This window comes from Sporothrix brasiliensis, assembly GCF_000820605.1.
Source record: "Sporothrix brasiliensis 5110 chromosome Unknown Cont15, whole genome shotgun sequence".
NCBI lineage: Eukaryota > Fungi > Ascomycota > Sordariomycetes > Ophiostomatales > Ophiostomataceae > Sporothrix > Sporothrix brasiliensis.
The window spans coordinates 3,289,667-3,304,187 of record NW_024467134.1 but is presented as its reverse complement, the minus strand read 5'-3'; the positions used below and the strand labels follow the sequence as shown (position 1 = coordinate 3,304,187).

General features: G+C 56.0%; 4 protein-coding genes across 4 annotated transcripts; 3 read left to right on the top strand and 1 right to left on the bottom strand.

Annotated features, from left to right (window-relative positions):
• Nucleotides 1–1,261: 1,261 nt before the first annotated feature.
• Nucleotides 1,262–2,575, top strand: SPBR_05951 (uncharacterized protein; the record flags this gene model as incomplete). The annotated part of the gene is made up of 1 exon (XM_040764214.1): nt 1,262–2,575. One exon carries the CDS (start codon nt 1,262–1,264, stop codon nt 2,573–2,575), a length of 1,314 nt encoding a protein of 437 aa, XP_040622654.1.
• Nucleotides 2,576–4,129: 1,554 nt separating this feature from the next.
• SPBR_06040 (uncharacterized protein) lies at nt 4,130–5,217 on the top strand (the record flags this gene model as incomplete). The annotated part of the gene is made up of 2 exons (XM_040764302.1): nt 4,130–4,940; nt 5,066–5,217. 2 exons carry the CDS (start codon nt 4,130–4,132, stop codon nt 5,215–5,217), a joined length of 963 nt encoding a protein of 320 aa, XP_040622653.1.
• Nucleotides 5,218–5,834: 617 nt separating this feature from the next.
• Nucleotides 5,835–9,350, top strand: SPBR_05539 (uncharacterized protein; the record flags this gene model as incomplete). The annotated part of the gene is made up of 2 exons (XM_040763802.1): nt 5,835–5,867; nt 5,952–9,350. The coding sequence occupies 2 exons, from the start codon at nt 5,835–5,837 to the stop codon at nt 9,348–9,350; spliced, it is 3,432 nt and encodes a 1,143-aa protein (XP_040622652.1).
• Nucleotides 9,351–9,773: 423 nt separating this feature from the next.
• SPBR_05577 (uncharacterized protein) lies at nt 9,774–12,804 on the bottom strand (the record flags this gene model as incomplete). Its single annotated transcript, XM_040763840.1, has 4 exons — nt 9,774–9,997; nt 10,099–10,917; nt 10,980–12,602; nt 12,729–12,804. The coding sequence occupies 4 exons, from the start codon at nt 12,802–12,804 to the stop codon at nt 9,774–9,776; spliced, it is 2,742 nt and encodes a 913-aa protein (XP_040622651.1).
• Between the last annotated feature and the right edge of the window lie 1,717 nt (nt 12,805–14,521).

The following is a 14,521-nucleotide window of genomic DNA, read 5'->3' as shown; positions in this document are numbered from 1 at the left end:
CACCTCCCCCACCCGTTTATGTTGCGAATACACCACTTCCTTGTCTTCCAACTGGACTATATCGTCTTTGCACCTTCTCTTTCAACAGCAACTATCCTGCGTCTTTCGCTCGTTCTCGCCTCGCCCATTTCTTATCTCGTTGGACCTGTTGCGTATGTATACCTCTCGCCTTGTGCCCTTTCGTCAACATCACCTCAGCGCTTGCCCGTCCTGTCTGTCGTCTGCTCGCCACGGCACCTTCACCTTCTCCGAGTTCGGTTATCACCGCTGGCCTTGCCTCCTCCTTGATCCTTGCCCGCCTCTTCCCATATACCTATTTTGTCATCAGCCAACATCTGCACAAATATGTCGAACGTTTATGCTGGCTGGATAGTGAATTACACCATCTTGTGCATCTAAATACCGATCCCCAAACACTCACCTGACAAAATAACACTACTCGGCACAACTTCTTTCAAGTGTTTGGTTCTTAGTTAGAAACCATACAAGGAGTTGGAAACGATACAAGGGGCATCTCAAGGGCAGCCTTAAGTTCAGTTAGGTTCAGTCCGCCCTGGTTTGAAAAAATAACGTGGTGGCATCTGTCGCCTACACCGCAGATCGTCTCCCGCCCCTGATTTTTCTTTCCCGTTTCTTATCTGAGCAATTAAGACTTGCGGCGCGGCATGCCTGGCTCTCATGTTTCTTCTGTCTTTACTTCCCATAAATCCTTCCATATCCCCCCCCAAACACTAGCTTTCCACCCCTGCTCGTCAACGTTATGTCGAGACATCATTAAACAAGCACCTACCCCGCCGCCCCCTTCTTTCTTTTTCCTGCATCAAAATTTGTTTATGTGCCATTGCTTTCGTGCCTGATTCACGTATAAACTAGGTTCCGCCGGACCAACGTTACTGACTACGTCTGTAGCACCACAACCACCCACAACAACATCCTCAGAGTCAAGCACCGCCGCATTTGCAACAATCTCGCCCACCAAGCACAGTTCATCAAGCCCAGGCTCAGACAACGCAACCTCAACAACAGGCATCGCCCTATCCTGTCTACCACCAGCAGTCGCAGCACAGCAGTGGTCATCATCCGCAAGACCTTTATAACTACCAATCCAGTCCGTACAACGCTCCCGCTGCGAACAGTGGGTATACCTCTGCAGGTAATACACTTATATATTGCGCCCAATACGAGTCTTCTCACGATCGATTGAGACTAGTTGTGACTGACCATTTGGGTTTTGCTGCAAACAGATATGATGACCGCAACGATGTCCAGACCTCAGTACCCGCCCATGTCCTACCATACGCCGCAATCAAACTCCCCTGCCTCCGTGGCTTCAACAAGCGCCCATGATCAGCAGCGTAGTCTGTACGGCCAGCCGCCACCACTTCATCAGCAGCAGATGTACTATGGCCAGCACCAGCAGTACCAACCCATGCCGCCATCGGCGGCTCCTTCACCATATGGCCAACACACACAACCCCCCCATCAGTCCATGGGCTCGCAACCCGGTATGATGATGTCTCACGGCGCACCGTCCCCCGTGCCGCATCAGATGGCCCAACACCCGAGCCAGCACAGCCCGTCCGCGTTGGCGGGTAGCCCGCGTCATGCAAAGATGGAGGTCCAGAGTCTTACCCCTCAGCTCTCGCGCCAAACTGGTCCCCCGAACGCACCTTCGCCGCTCTCCATGGGGCAAGTCCAAGCTCAGAATTTGCAGGCGCAGAACATGCACGCCCAAAATCTCCAGGCACACCAGGCACACCAAACACAGAACCTGCACTCGCAACACCAGCACCACGTTCAGCACCCTCAACACGCACAGCACCCTCAGCATGCGCAGCACCAGCAACACCCCCAGCAGCCTTCTCAGCACCCTCAGCAACACTCGGCGCACACGCCCCAGCCGAATGGTACAAGCCCGCTTCCTTCTGGTCAGGCCAGCAGTGCTGGCCAGGCGGCCGTGAACCCAAATGCAGCGCCTGGCCCGATCCCTGCAACGACACCACTGGTGGTGCGTCAGGACCAGAATGGTGTTCAGTGGATTGCATTTGAGTACTCCCGTGACCGTGTCAAGATGGAGTATACGATTCGCTGCGACGTTGAGTCGGTGTCGACCGATGACCTTTCTCCCGAGTTCAAGCAGGACAACTGTGTTTATCCCCGTGCTTGCTGTCCTCGTGAACAGTATCGGGGCAACCGCCTGCAGTACGAGAGCGAGTGCAACACCGTCGGCTGGTCTCTTGCCCAGCTCAACCCACCGTTGCGCGGCAAGCGCGGCCTCATCCAGCGGGCGGTTGACAGCTGGCGTAACAGTAACCAGGACCCCCGGTTGCGGAGTCGCCGCGTCCGTCGCATGGCGAAGATGGGTTCACGCAAGAATGCGGCCTCTACTCCCGGCAGCATGACTTCAGGTGTCGGCCATCAGTCGCCCGCCCACCTCGGTGGCCCTGTCACGCTCCCCAACGTCGGTACTCCAATGGGTAAGCCTTTGCATGGCATGCCCCAGCAGCTTAGCCACCACGCCGACACGACGGCACACACTGGCGGAGACGAAGCTGGTATGTTCCATCAGATGTAAAGATCTGGTTGATTGGTTTTTTGCTCAATGTTTTTCTTATTTTTTCTGCCTTTTCACATTTTCCTGTTATGACCGAATCTGGCACGACGTTTTTGATACCTTTTCTCAAAGATCGCTTTTTATATACTTCTTTTCTCACCCCTTTTTTGTCCTTTGCCATTTCCTCTTCTTCTCTCATCCAACACTGTCATTTCAATTTCCTTCTGGCTCTCTTTTACCCATTGGCGAGGGTTTCGACCGCCATGTCTTGGTTCGTCTGGTTCTGGTTTCTTCAAATATTTCTCTTCCGCGATTCTTGTTTCCTATTCCTCTCCTTGGCCCGGTTATTACATATCTTTCGTCGTTATTGTTTCCTTATTTTTGTTCCTTTTCACCTTTTTGGTCATTTTGATATATATACTCTTTATAGTCGGCCTGAGTCCTCCCCTTCTGAACGAAGCTCAGGTGACAGAGCTGGCGCACAACAAAGCAAGGATTCTGTACACTACTCTCAATTTTTATGTGTCGTGCTAGGTCGCAATGCTATTTGACGGCTGACGTATGGTGTTTTTGTTCTTCCCTGTCACTTTCTTGTTCAGTCTCCACCACTGTCGTTTCCCCAACGTTGCCTAGCGGCGTTGTTGTGCTTGATTTTTTGTCGGCTTGATGGGCTGGCTTCGGGAGACATCTCATGGTCGTCGACCTGGAGGAATCTGGAAGTGGCCAAAGAGAAAGAAAGAAGGACTGGATAAAGTGAAACAGGAAATTTGGTGTTCAGCGCAGGACGCGGCAAACAAGATAGGCAGACTCGCTATTCACCTGTTTTCTTTTCTTTTACATTTATTCCTGCCTCTTTCTTGTTTTCTACTTGCATCGTTTTTTCTGATCCTTACTCTCTCACCTGGCAGACGAGGCTGGTCGACGTTTGTGCGATGTGGCCGCACCAGGCTAGAGAAAGGAAACACGCCAATGGTCGAAGAAAACAAGTGTACGAGGCAAGCGGCCGTGGAAACATAAAAAACACAAGAGTATCTGGGATGCGAGTAGTCCGTTTGATTGATTCTCGTCACGCCTCGTGGCGGAGACTGGAATCGACGTACCATAAGGACTCCGTTTTATTTTTTTTTGCACACGGTTTTCTATTGGAAAGACGAGTCGTTCTCTACAAAATATCTCTTTTTTACTTGCTGCATTTGGAAGTGTCCACCCCCTTTTTCACATCTATTATTTCTCGAAGCCTATCCTTGCCTGAGGGGTCAGAACCCCCCTTTCGTTCTCTTTGCCCCCTTTCGAACCCCTGGTATCTTGTCGTTGCATCATACACACCAATTCGGTCTCCTTTTCCAATCCTTGCCTAGTCTGTTATGGTCCCCGCCACTCCCGCCACCCCTGCTCATGTGCTTGCTTGGGTTTTCCCTTCTTCGGTATCTTACCTGTCGATTCTCCCTACACTGGCTGGTCTGTGCCGTGGTACTTCATGCCTGTCCTCGTCGTTGTCTAGTGACCTGAGGCTGGTGAGTGTTGACACTCACCTTGTTTGGTCGTGCTCCCACTCTTATGTATCATCGTCATCCCATGGTCAACGTTGTCATCTCGTCGCCTTTCATTCTACCATCACCACGATATATGAACATCAAGCTGACCATGTTGATGACCACAGGCGAGAGAGAAGATTCGTATGTTGACGAAAGCCAACATCATCATACCCACGCTCCAGCTGTTGGTGCTTCTACGGCGCCAGGTCTCGATGCACAGGATTCCCGGCCGGCCCTCGTTTTCGACAGCCCCTACGGCGGCTACGCAAGCGGTGCGCCTCTGCCGCCGATGTCTTCCTCGGTGGCGATTGCACACAGTGCCGGCAGCGTGAGCGGCAGTGCGGGCGCCAAAAAGGTTGTACCGCAGCCAGACGGCCTGTTCCCTGATGTTCCTGAGGCAAAGAAGCGCAAATTTGTTCTGGTTGAAGACCGTGGATCGCGGCTGCGTGTGCGCGTAACGCTGAACATGGTTGACACAAGCGAGATCCCGGACTCCTTCCGTCGCTCGAATGCCGTGTGCCCGGGCTCGTTTTTCCCGCGTGAGATGGAGAGCCCGCCCCCCAGTCCCACGGGCCGTCGCTTCTTCGTCCACGACCAAGATGACGTCGAGGACCTGAACCTGGACAACGAGGGCGCCGAGGTGGAGGCTAGCGGCGATGCTGGGGCTAGCCGCAGACGCCGTCAGCACCACCGCCTGCGCATGGCCATGTCAGGGGGCAGCGATAGCCTGCACGGCACGTCGACAATGGTCACAGTTCCGGTGGGCGATGGTGTCGAGACAGAGGTGGCCATGCCGCGGATGCGCAAGGCACTGCGTCGCAAGCAGGTGCGACTCAATGACCTGGGCTGCCGTATGGCGTGGCTGCAGAGCCGTGCTTTTGCAGGCCGCCGCATATTTTTGCAGAAAGCTTGTACGGAATGCATATAACTCCCTTTGCGATGCTGCAAACGACACGTGCTAACATAACTAAACTAGTGGACACTTACCGTAGCAAGACTTGCAACGGCATCCAGGCGTCCATGCACGACGTCAGCGAGATTGCGCCGCACTACGAGATGCGCGTGGGCAAGAAAAAGTGGCTGTCTTGCGAGCGCGAGATTGAGCTGCGGCAGCTCAGCCAGACGTGAAACCTCTATTGGTTAGACAGCACTGTAGATTTTAGTTTTTCGGCTTGATTCTGTGCGTTAAACATGTTGCTTAATATTTTTGGACGTTTTTTGGAAGTTTTGGACTTTTTGGTGATATGACTTTGGTTTTGCAAGGCTCCAAATGGTGTACTATTGAGTTGAGGGTCAAGAAAGGACAAACAGGGCCAAATATTGGAGATGTCTTGGATTGTACGTCATATTTGTGTGCTGTTAAAGTTTTCATTTTAAAGCTGCCTTGCTCTTTTCCCGTGTATTGGACTTGATCTGGAAAATCGTTGGATATCACGGACTATTCTTTTTTGTGATGGCCTCAAGTTATCTTTTGGCGCAGCTTTATTGCCCTTTCAGGTTGTGTTAGTCGCGGCCGGCCTCAAAACGTCAAACTCGCTGACGTAATTTCGGCCCCGCCCCTGCCGCCTTCGTCGGCCAAGAGTCATTCTGGGTCATTCTCAGAATCTAAAAGCGGCAATCGCTAGGCCCGGTTCCAACTGCAGTATTTGAACTGCCAACGTGCCTCATTTCCAACTTGGAACGTTTCGCGATTTCGCCCATTGACGGCCACAAACAACACATTTTTTTTTGGACATGCAGCCACCATGAAGCAGCGCTTCTCTTCTCTCGATGTCCGGGTATGTTAACAGACGGGAAAACTGTCCCGCGCGCCGCTATGCCGTCCGTTCCACTGCTAACCATCCCGCCATCCTTCTTTCTAGGCAATAAGCCACGAGCTCAACCAATCCCTCGCCGGCAACCGAATCTCCAATGTCTACGACCTCGTCCCGCCATCCGCGGCGACCTCCGGTTCCTCCTCCAACTCACGCACCATCCTCCTGCGCTTCTCCCGCAACCAGGACAAGCACCAACTTGTCGTCGACTCGGGGTTCCGTTGTCACTTGACAGCCTACGATGCTCGCGCTTCGGCCAATGCGTCGGGAACGGGCAGCGGCGGCGGGGCCAACAATGCGCCCTCGACGTTTGTCAGCCGTCTGCGCACGTTCTTGAACGGCCGCATAGTCACGGGCGTTGCTCAGGTCGGCACTGATCGCATAATCGAGATTAGCTTCAACGACGGCCAGCTGCGCCTCTACTTCGAGTTCTTTTCGGCCGGCAATGTTGTGCTGACAGATGCCAACTCCAAGGTGTTGGCGCTGCAGCGTACGGTGGCCGCCTTTCGTAGCGCTAGTCTTGATGTGACGCTCAGTGTTGGCAGTCCGTATGCTATTGGTGCCCGGAAGAATGTCTCAGAGATTCCGGAATTGACGCTGGACCGGCTGCGCGAGGTGCTTCAAAATGCGGTTTCTGCGGATGTGCCAAAGGCTGCACCAGCCGAGGGCGAAACTGCTCCTGTAGCGACTCCGCCGGCCAAGAAGAAGAAAAAGACAAAGGGCCTCAGTCGCATCCTGGCCCTTTCTTTCACAGATCTCTCCCAGGTGCTGATCGATCACATCTTGCTGCTGTCTGAGTTTGATATGAAAAGCGCCGCTCAGCCGGAGGACATCATGGCCGATGAGACACGCCTCCAAGCTTTGCTGAAGGTGCTCCAGGAAGTGCGTACCGTGACCGAGGGCCTGACCCAGGCTGGCGCCAACTGCCGTGGCTACATCATTGCTACGAAAAAAGAGGTGCCCCAGGAAGACGCACAGGCAGACGAAGGACACGACGACGCAGCATCGGAATCGGCGAGCAGCCACCCCACCCCAGCGTCTCGGCGAAGCGATCTTGACTATGTCGACTTCCATCCCTTCAGCCCCCGCCAGTTTGAGATTGACCCGAAATATGTGGTCCTGCCTTTTGCTACCTTCAACCAGGCGGCCGACGAGTTTTTTTCGCACCTGCAAGGCCTCAAGGCAGATCGCCAGGTCCACCAGCAGGAATCGGCTGCCTCCAAGAAGCTCGAGGCTACCAAGCGCGACCAGGCACAGCGCATCGAATCGCTGCAGGAGACACAGCAACTCAACGCCCGGAAGGCCGCGGCCATCGAGGCCAACAAGGATTGGGTGCAGCTGGCCATTGATGCCGTCAACGAACAGCTGCAGCTGGGCATGGACTGGGGTGACCTCCAAGTCATGATTGAAAACAGCGCGGCTAGCAACCCGGTGGCGGCGCTCATCAAGCTGCCTATGAACCTGGCCGAGGGCACGATTACTCTTCGGCTGCACGAAGAGCCCGAAGAGGGCTGGGAGGAAGAGTTCGAGGAGGGTGCCTACGAGCAGGATGAAGATGGGGACGAAGGCCACGGGACGATAGATGTCGATGTCAAGCTGGCTCTGTCCGTATGGAGCAATGCCCGCGAGTACTACGACCAGAAGCGTGTGGCAGCCGTCAAGGAGCAGAAGACCAAGGAGGTCACTTCGTTGGCGCTGCGCAATGCCGAGAAAAAAGTGGTCGAGGAGCTGAAGCGCGTCCAAAAGACGGGCAAGCCAACACCGCAACTTATCCGCCGGCAACTCTGGTTCGAAAAGTTTTGGTGGTTCATCTCGTCCGACGGCCACTTGATTCTCGCTGCCCGCGAGTCGCAGCAATGCGAGATGCTGTACCGTCAGTACCTCCGCCGGGGCGATGTTTACGTGCATGCCGATCTCAAGGGATCGCCGGGCATGATTATCATCAAGAACCGCCCCGACACCGATGTTGACGCGCCAATCCCACCGGCGACGCTGGCACAAGCCGGAACGCTGGCCGTGTGCGCCTCTGAGGCGTGGGACACCAAGGCCGGCATGGGTGCGTACTGGGTGCACTCAAACCAGGTCTTCAAGTCGACCGCCAACGGCGACATCCTCCCGCCCGGCTCCTTCGACGTCCGCGGAGAGAAGAACCATATGCCACCGCCGCAGCGTGTGCTCGGGTTCGGTCTGTATTTCAAAATTAGCGATGCCAGCCGAGTCAACCACGGAAAGCACCAGTTCGTATCGCCACCGACCAACGTCGACGAACATGGGCCGACCAAAGCCGAGGAAGATGAAGAGGCAGAGGAGGAGGAAGAGGAGATAGCAGAGGTTGGCCACAGCGATGCCGATGAAAAGCTCGACGATGCAGGGAAGCAGACACAAGAGCCGGCGGACACGACAGAGGAAGAACCCACACTTGAGCCAGCAGGAATAGCCGAAGCGGCCGCAGTTGAGGGCAAGGAAGCAGAAGGCGACGGCGGTGGAGAGGCCGAACGTGTGGCAGAAAGTGTGGCAGACGAGAAGGAGGAGCCAGAGGACGATGCCGACTCGGCCGCTCCAGCGGCGGGATGGATCGGAAAGGCACATTCGCATCTCCGCGCCAGCTCACCAACGCCGTCCCGGGGCTCGAGCGTCAACACCAGCTCTGGCGGCAGCTCCAAGCGGGGCCAAAAGGGCAAAGCCAAGAAGCTGGCGAAATACAAAGACCAGGATGACGAGGACCGGGCCCGCGCCGAGAAGCTTATCGGCATTTCCGCCGGCCGCGAGAAGCAGGAGGCCAAGCTGCGTGCCAAGGCCCAGCGCGAGGCCGAGATTGCGGCCTACGAAGAGCGCCGTCGCATCCAAAAGGAGAAGCAGCTGCAGAAAATGCGTGATTACGAAGCGGCGCGGCAGGCCAAGATGAAGGCTGGCGGCGACAATGGCAATGGCGGCGGCGCACTCGGCAACACGGACGACGCTGATGACGCCGGCAGCCTGGACGTGCTCAGCTCTCTTGTTGCGCGGCCTGCCCCCGGCGACGAGGTCCTCGAGGTGGTTCCCGTTTGCGGGCCCTGGATGGCACTGTCCAAGCTCAAGTACAAAGTCAAGATGCAGCCGGGCCCGACGAAGAAGGGCCGTGCCATGCGGGACGTGCTGGAGCGGTGGCGGCGCGTCGGTGAGGCCGGCAAGGCCAACCCCAATGTCATCGACGAGGAGAGCCGCGACCCGGAGCGCATGTGGCCGCGGGAGGTGGAGCTGATCTCGGGTATCAAGATGGAGGAGGCGTCCAACAGCGTGCCGGTGGGCAAGCTGACTCTGATGCAGGGCGGCGGCGGTAGCGGAGGGGGAGGAAAGGGCGGCAAGGGTGTCAAGGGCGGCGCGGGCAAAGGCGGCAAAGGCAAGGGTGTTGGGAAGAGCGGTGCAGGAGGCGGCAAAGGTGGGAAGGGCGGAGGTGGGAAGAGATGAGCAGAAGTTGCAGCTGAGGTGAAATTGATAGGAAAGTCATGTATAAGTCGAATGGCAGGTCAGATGAAGGTCAAGAACGGGCCGATTTCCTGGGACATGGGAAACACCACATTGTAAAGCGCAACGTCAAAAATCATAAACGAAAACAGTGTACATGAGTAAAAGATAATAATATAGATCGAAGAAAACCTATTCTTTTTTAAGCCACCCGGTAGTTGCGTGCTGACCAAAAACCCATGGGACATGGAGACAGGACAATAATTGGGCAAATCAGACGACAGTCTCTTCTAGCAACGGAACAAACGACAATGAAAACGTCAAAAAGAAAACGTTAAAAGAAACGCTGACCCGAAAGGATTTATCTAAACAAAGGCACAAACCGACAGCGACCAGTCGCAACACGCCCCGACTCGATATTTACCATTAGCCGAGGGCGGCGACAACAAGAGCCGACACACCCTCCTCCTCGCTGCGGACCGTCACCTTGGTGGTCACGCCCGACTTGGAAGAGTAGGCCATGCGGACGTTGGCAACGACGCGGCCGCCGTTGACTGTCTTGCCCAGCAGCTTGAGCGTGTGCGTTGTCTGGCTCATCGGAATGTCGGTGCCCTCGAGCGGCTGCAGCGACAGCGTCTTGGCGAGTTGCTCTGTTGCGTCTTGAATGGGGGTTAATTTAATGTAAGGACATGCGATAAAGTCGGGGTGGCTGTGGGGGGAAGATGGGATAGGAAAGACGGCATAAACCTACCAGCAATGCTCTTCACGCCGCTGAGCTGCAACGTCTCCTCACACTCCTCGCCCGACGCGCCAATCTGCTCCCACAGGTGAGCAAAATTGCTGGCAAACGTCGGGATGACGTAGTCGCTGCCGGCCAGCTCGAACTCGGACACCTCGTACTCGTCGTCGTAGCCAGTCTCCTCGGGCTCGCCCGTCGTCGGGTCGATCTCCTTGCTGGTGAACTTGAGCACGTTGGAGAAGCTGCTCGTCGGCAGCGCGTCCGCACCGCCCAGCTTGCGCAGCGCCACGTACACCTTGCCCGGCTCGTCGGTGGCCAGGCGCTCGGCCTGCAGGATGAACACCTCCTCGACCTCCTCGTCGTCGGACGGCGTGGCCACCACCGACACGTTCTCCAGGACGGTCTCGGGGAGCGTGTTCTTGACCTCGTACTGCAGCACAATGTGTTCCTTGAAGATGTGCTTGACGACGCTGACGACGTACTCGGTCTCCGCCTCGGTCAGCTCGATGACAGGCGACGACTTGAGCACGGCGCCAAACTCCTTCATCTCGGGGATCTGAAGCAGCTCCTGCGCGTACTTCTGGGCCTGAGCCGACGCGGTGGCGGCAGCCTCGGCGCCCGTCGCGGGCGTCTTGCTCGGGCCGAGCTTGGGAGCCTTGAGCGTCGGGGCCGTTGCCGTGAGCTTCTTTGTCCGGTCCTCGGCGTCGGCCTGCTCGCGTGTGACGACAGGGATCGTGGAGACGTCAAACGGCGCGGCAAAGGTTTCTTTGTCGTCGGCCGTGACGTATGTGATGAGCTGGTGCTCAAAGTAGGACAGGGAGTACATGTTTTCTGTAAAAGTCAGTCGCTGTTTTTTTTTTTCTTTTTTTTTTTTCTTCTTCTACAAAACATACCGTTCTTAACAAAGCGCGTCGACAGCTCGTCCGGCTCTTCCATTAACCGGAGGCTCAGAGTGGCACGGTCGCGGACCTCGTCGTCGACGTCGTCCAAGCAGCGCGAGAGGAGCACCTGCACGCTCTTCTTGACTTCGGGGTCCTTTTGGGCGACACCGAACTTGGCCAGGGCCGTCACAGCCGCCGCACGCACAATGGCGTTCTCGAGCACGACCCGGTTGTAGATGTAGCGGATGTACTTGGTCGGCTGCGAGGTCTTGGGGCCCTCGATACCCAGCAGATGCAGGATGCGGACGGCCAGCTTCGTGAACTCGCAGTCCTCGATGAATTCGCAGAGGTGTGCCAGGGCGTCCTCTTTGGAGTCCGGTACAAACTTAATCAGATCAAACATGCTCTCGACGACGGCGCGCTTAAACTCGTAGCCGCCCTCATCGCGCAGAATGCCGCTGAGGAAGGTGAGCATGCCAGCCTGCTTGCTGGGGAACTTGAGGCACAATGTGCGGATGGCCTCGACAATGGTGATCTTGAACTCATCGGTGATCTCGGACATGAACCCACTAATCTGCTTCATCAGGCGGTCGACACTGGCCTCGTTGCCGGTCTTGAGCAGCGTCGTAATGGCAAACGTGGCAATCGACCGGTTGCTGTTGGAGATGAGCAGCTCAATGTCCGGGTTGCACACGTGCACGGCCTGGGGCTTGAACGAGGCAAAGTTGTGCAAGATGCGCAGGGCCGCAAACTTGGTGACAGCGCGCGGCGACGTCAGGAACAGCTGCAAAACGTGCACGGCCTGCGAGACCTCGGCGTCGGTCACGTCGCGCAGGTCGCAGATGGCCTTGGCCGCCTCGAAGTTGACCATCTCACTCTTGTGGCGCAGCCAGCCGTCGAGCAGCTGCACCATGGACGGGCGCAGTGTGGGGTCCTCCTCGGCGAGCTGGGCAGCGAGGCGCACGAGCAGTACAACCGCCGCAGGGCTCTTGACGGCGCCAGCGGCGCCAAACTGCTTGACCATCTTGACGAGAGCCATCTTGTCGTGCATGCGCATCTGGTACAGCAGGCCGATAGCGTGGTACTGGGTCATGGACGAGCTGTTGACCGGGGCCGCGTTCGACGACGAGAAGCCGAGCGAGAAGCCGCCGGAGCCCTTGGTGTTGGCGGCGGCCTCCTGGGTCTCGCTCTGCCAGCGGCGGACCACGTCGCGGGCAATGGGCAGCAGGTGGTAGGACGAGATCAGGGCGGCCGACGACACGGAGGGGGTGCGGTCGACAATGGCCGTCTTGATGACACGCTCGATGGACTGGACGGTGGTGGCGTCGATGATACGGCAGAGCGCGCGGATGGCGTTGGGCCGGTAGATGAAGTCGCCGCTGCCGCCGGTGTCCTTCATGATCGTGCTAGTGACCATGATGATGTCCTCGGCCGAGTGGGCGAGCTCCTTGATGACAAGGTGGACCATCTGGCGCAGGCTGGCATCCTTGTTCTGGAACAGCTTCGAGATGCCAAAGAACAGCTCCGTGGCCTCGGTCGTCGGGAAACGCTCGCCGGTGTAGAGCAGCAGGGCGATCTTGGTGAGCAGGATGCGGCATTGGCGCGGTTGGATGGGGGAGCGGTTGAAAAGACGAGCTGGAGAGAGGGAACAAAAGACGGGTGTCAGTATGGCCTGGCGAGCGGAGGATCATTGGGATGCCCGCTGCCTTTTCCCGAGTAAACATGAAGCTATTCCCGGACTTGGCAGACAACTGAACTGACCTTCTTGGAAGACCTGCGTGCGGTCAACGCGCACGAGGCTGCCGTCGGCATCCTCGTCCCTCTTGCCGTAGTTCATTGTGGACGGCAAAATGGCGGCAATGGGTGGACAGGATGGGGTGGTAGAAGCGATGGAAGTCGGTGGGAGGTTGCGAGGGGACACATCTGCAAGCTGAGAATAGGGATATCGCGACGTATGCCAAATTCCCCCTTGCCCCACTTGCCTCACATTGGGGGGAAGCTGCACACCGATTCGAGAGTCACGTGCACATTAGTGCGGCAGGCTGAAGCCATTATTAGGGTCACTGAAGCAAGTGGCCAAAATTTAGAGCGCCACATTTCACTAGCCACAATCAAAGTATGTCGTACTCGCTGGCGACAAGGTAGCAGCTTTTTGAATCGAATGCTTCATGTATGTGCAACGGCGAACATAAGTTCGATACTGCCTTGTATTGTAAATACTTACGACGGCACTCGAAAAAACAGATGCAGAGAAGAAAGTACGGATCAACCCTTTCCTGTCTGAAAAAGAACTGAATGCGAACCATGAAACGCGGTTTTGCCAGGGTGGCACCGGCAAATCGCCTACATCCACAAAGCCGGTGGCTTTTGTGAGGATGCTTATGAGAGCAGGGTTTGCTTGCAAGCTGTAGCTACGTCCTCTGCTCTATGGTCGTTGGACGTATACCGGACGGCTTCGCTGCTCTCTGTTTGTTTTCCGGGAAGCCCGTTTGGCCATCCCGTCAGGTCGCGGCTATATGACTGTTCACTGCTCCAATGGCTGTGTCAGTGATTCTAGACGTCGACAACTTCATAAGGTGTGAATCCACTCGATACCTGTACTACCAGCATCGCAATATTGCTATCGATCATGGCAACAAAACGAAAACGGGAATGAGCGGCTCACGCGGCGTGCCGGTGTTGTGTGGCCTTTTTGCCTCTCCTGATGTTTTCTATCTTGTAGTTTAGCGAGAGCCATCGGCTCTGCACCTTGTGTGCAGTACTCAATATCTACTATCCATCGGCCCATCCGTCTTACCCACTCGATTTTGATACTGCCGGCTTCAGTTTCCTTTCCAATGCTGGGTCCTGCTGATTTTGTCCTCCGCACTTCACGCGTCGAATTGTTCTACAGTATACTTCAATTCAATAGGCTTCAAAACAGCCTCGGGAACGCGCGATTATGGGCCATGCTATGGCCACTGGGCCTAAACAGTGCACTCCACAGCCCTTCTCCATTGGCACGGCATATCCACCTGCCGAAGGAGCGCGGCTTCAGTCTGCAAATACAGAATCGCCATGACTCTGAGTCCTTCGCTTCCACTATGCGTGCATTCACGGCAGATAGAGGAACGCAGTACAACGGTCGCCGGTCTGACAGCGTAGAGGCCAGTCTCCGGTGGAAGGTGCATTCCGAGGGCTCATGACGCCGGACTGAATGGCTGTCGACTGCTTCAATGGCTCAGATGCATGTCACGGCAGGTACATCACAGCATTGACGTTGAGGAAGGTGCGCTCTTTCAAGCTCGTCTCACTCTTTCCTGTTTTGTTCTCTCACGTCCTGCTGGCTATCGGACACATGGTGACATTAGATAACATTTTTGGTTAGGCCCCTTCCATTTTCGTGGCCATAGAACGTACTTGCCTCGACTTGACCCATTAGACGATTTACGAGGACCGCTCTTTCCATTATTGGTGACACGTACATCCTTCCACATTGTCGTTCCGTTTCTTCCGGCTTTGTTTCTCGCCCCTTTCTCCTTTTCTGCGTTACCTCTCTATGTTGCCGATCCTTT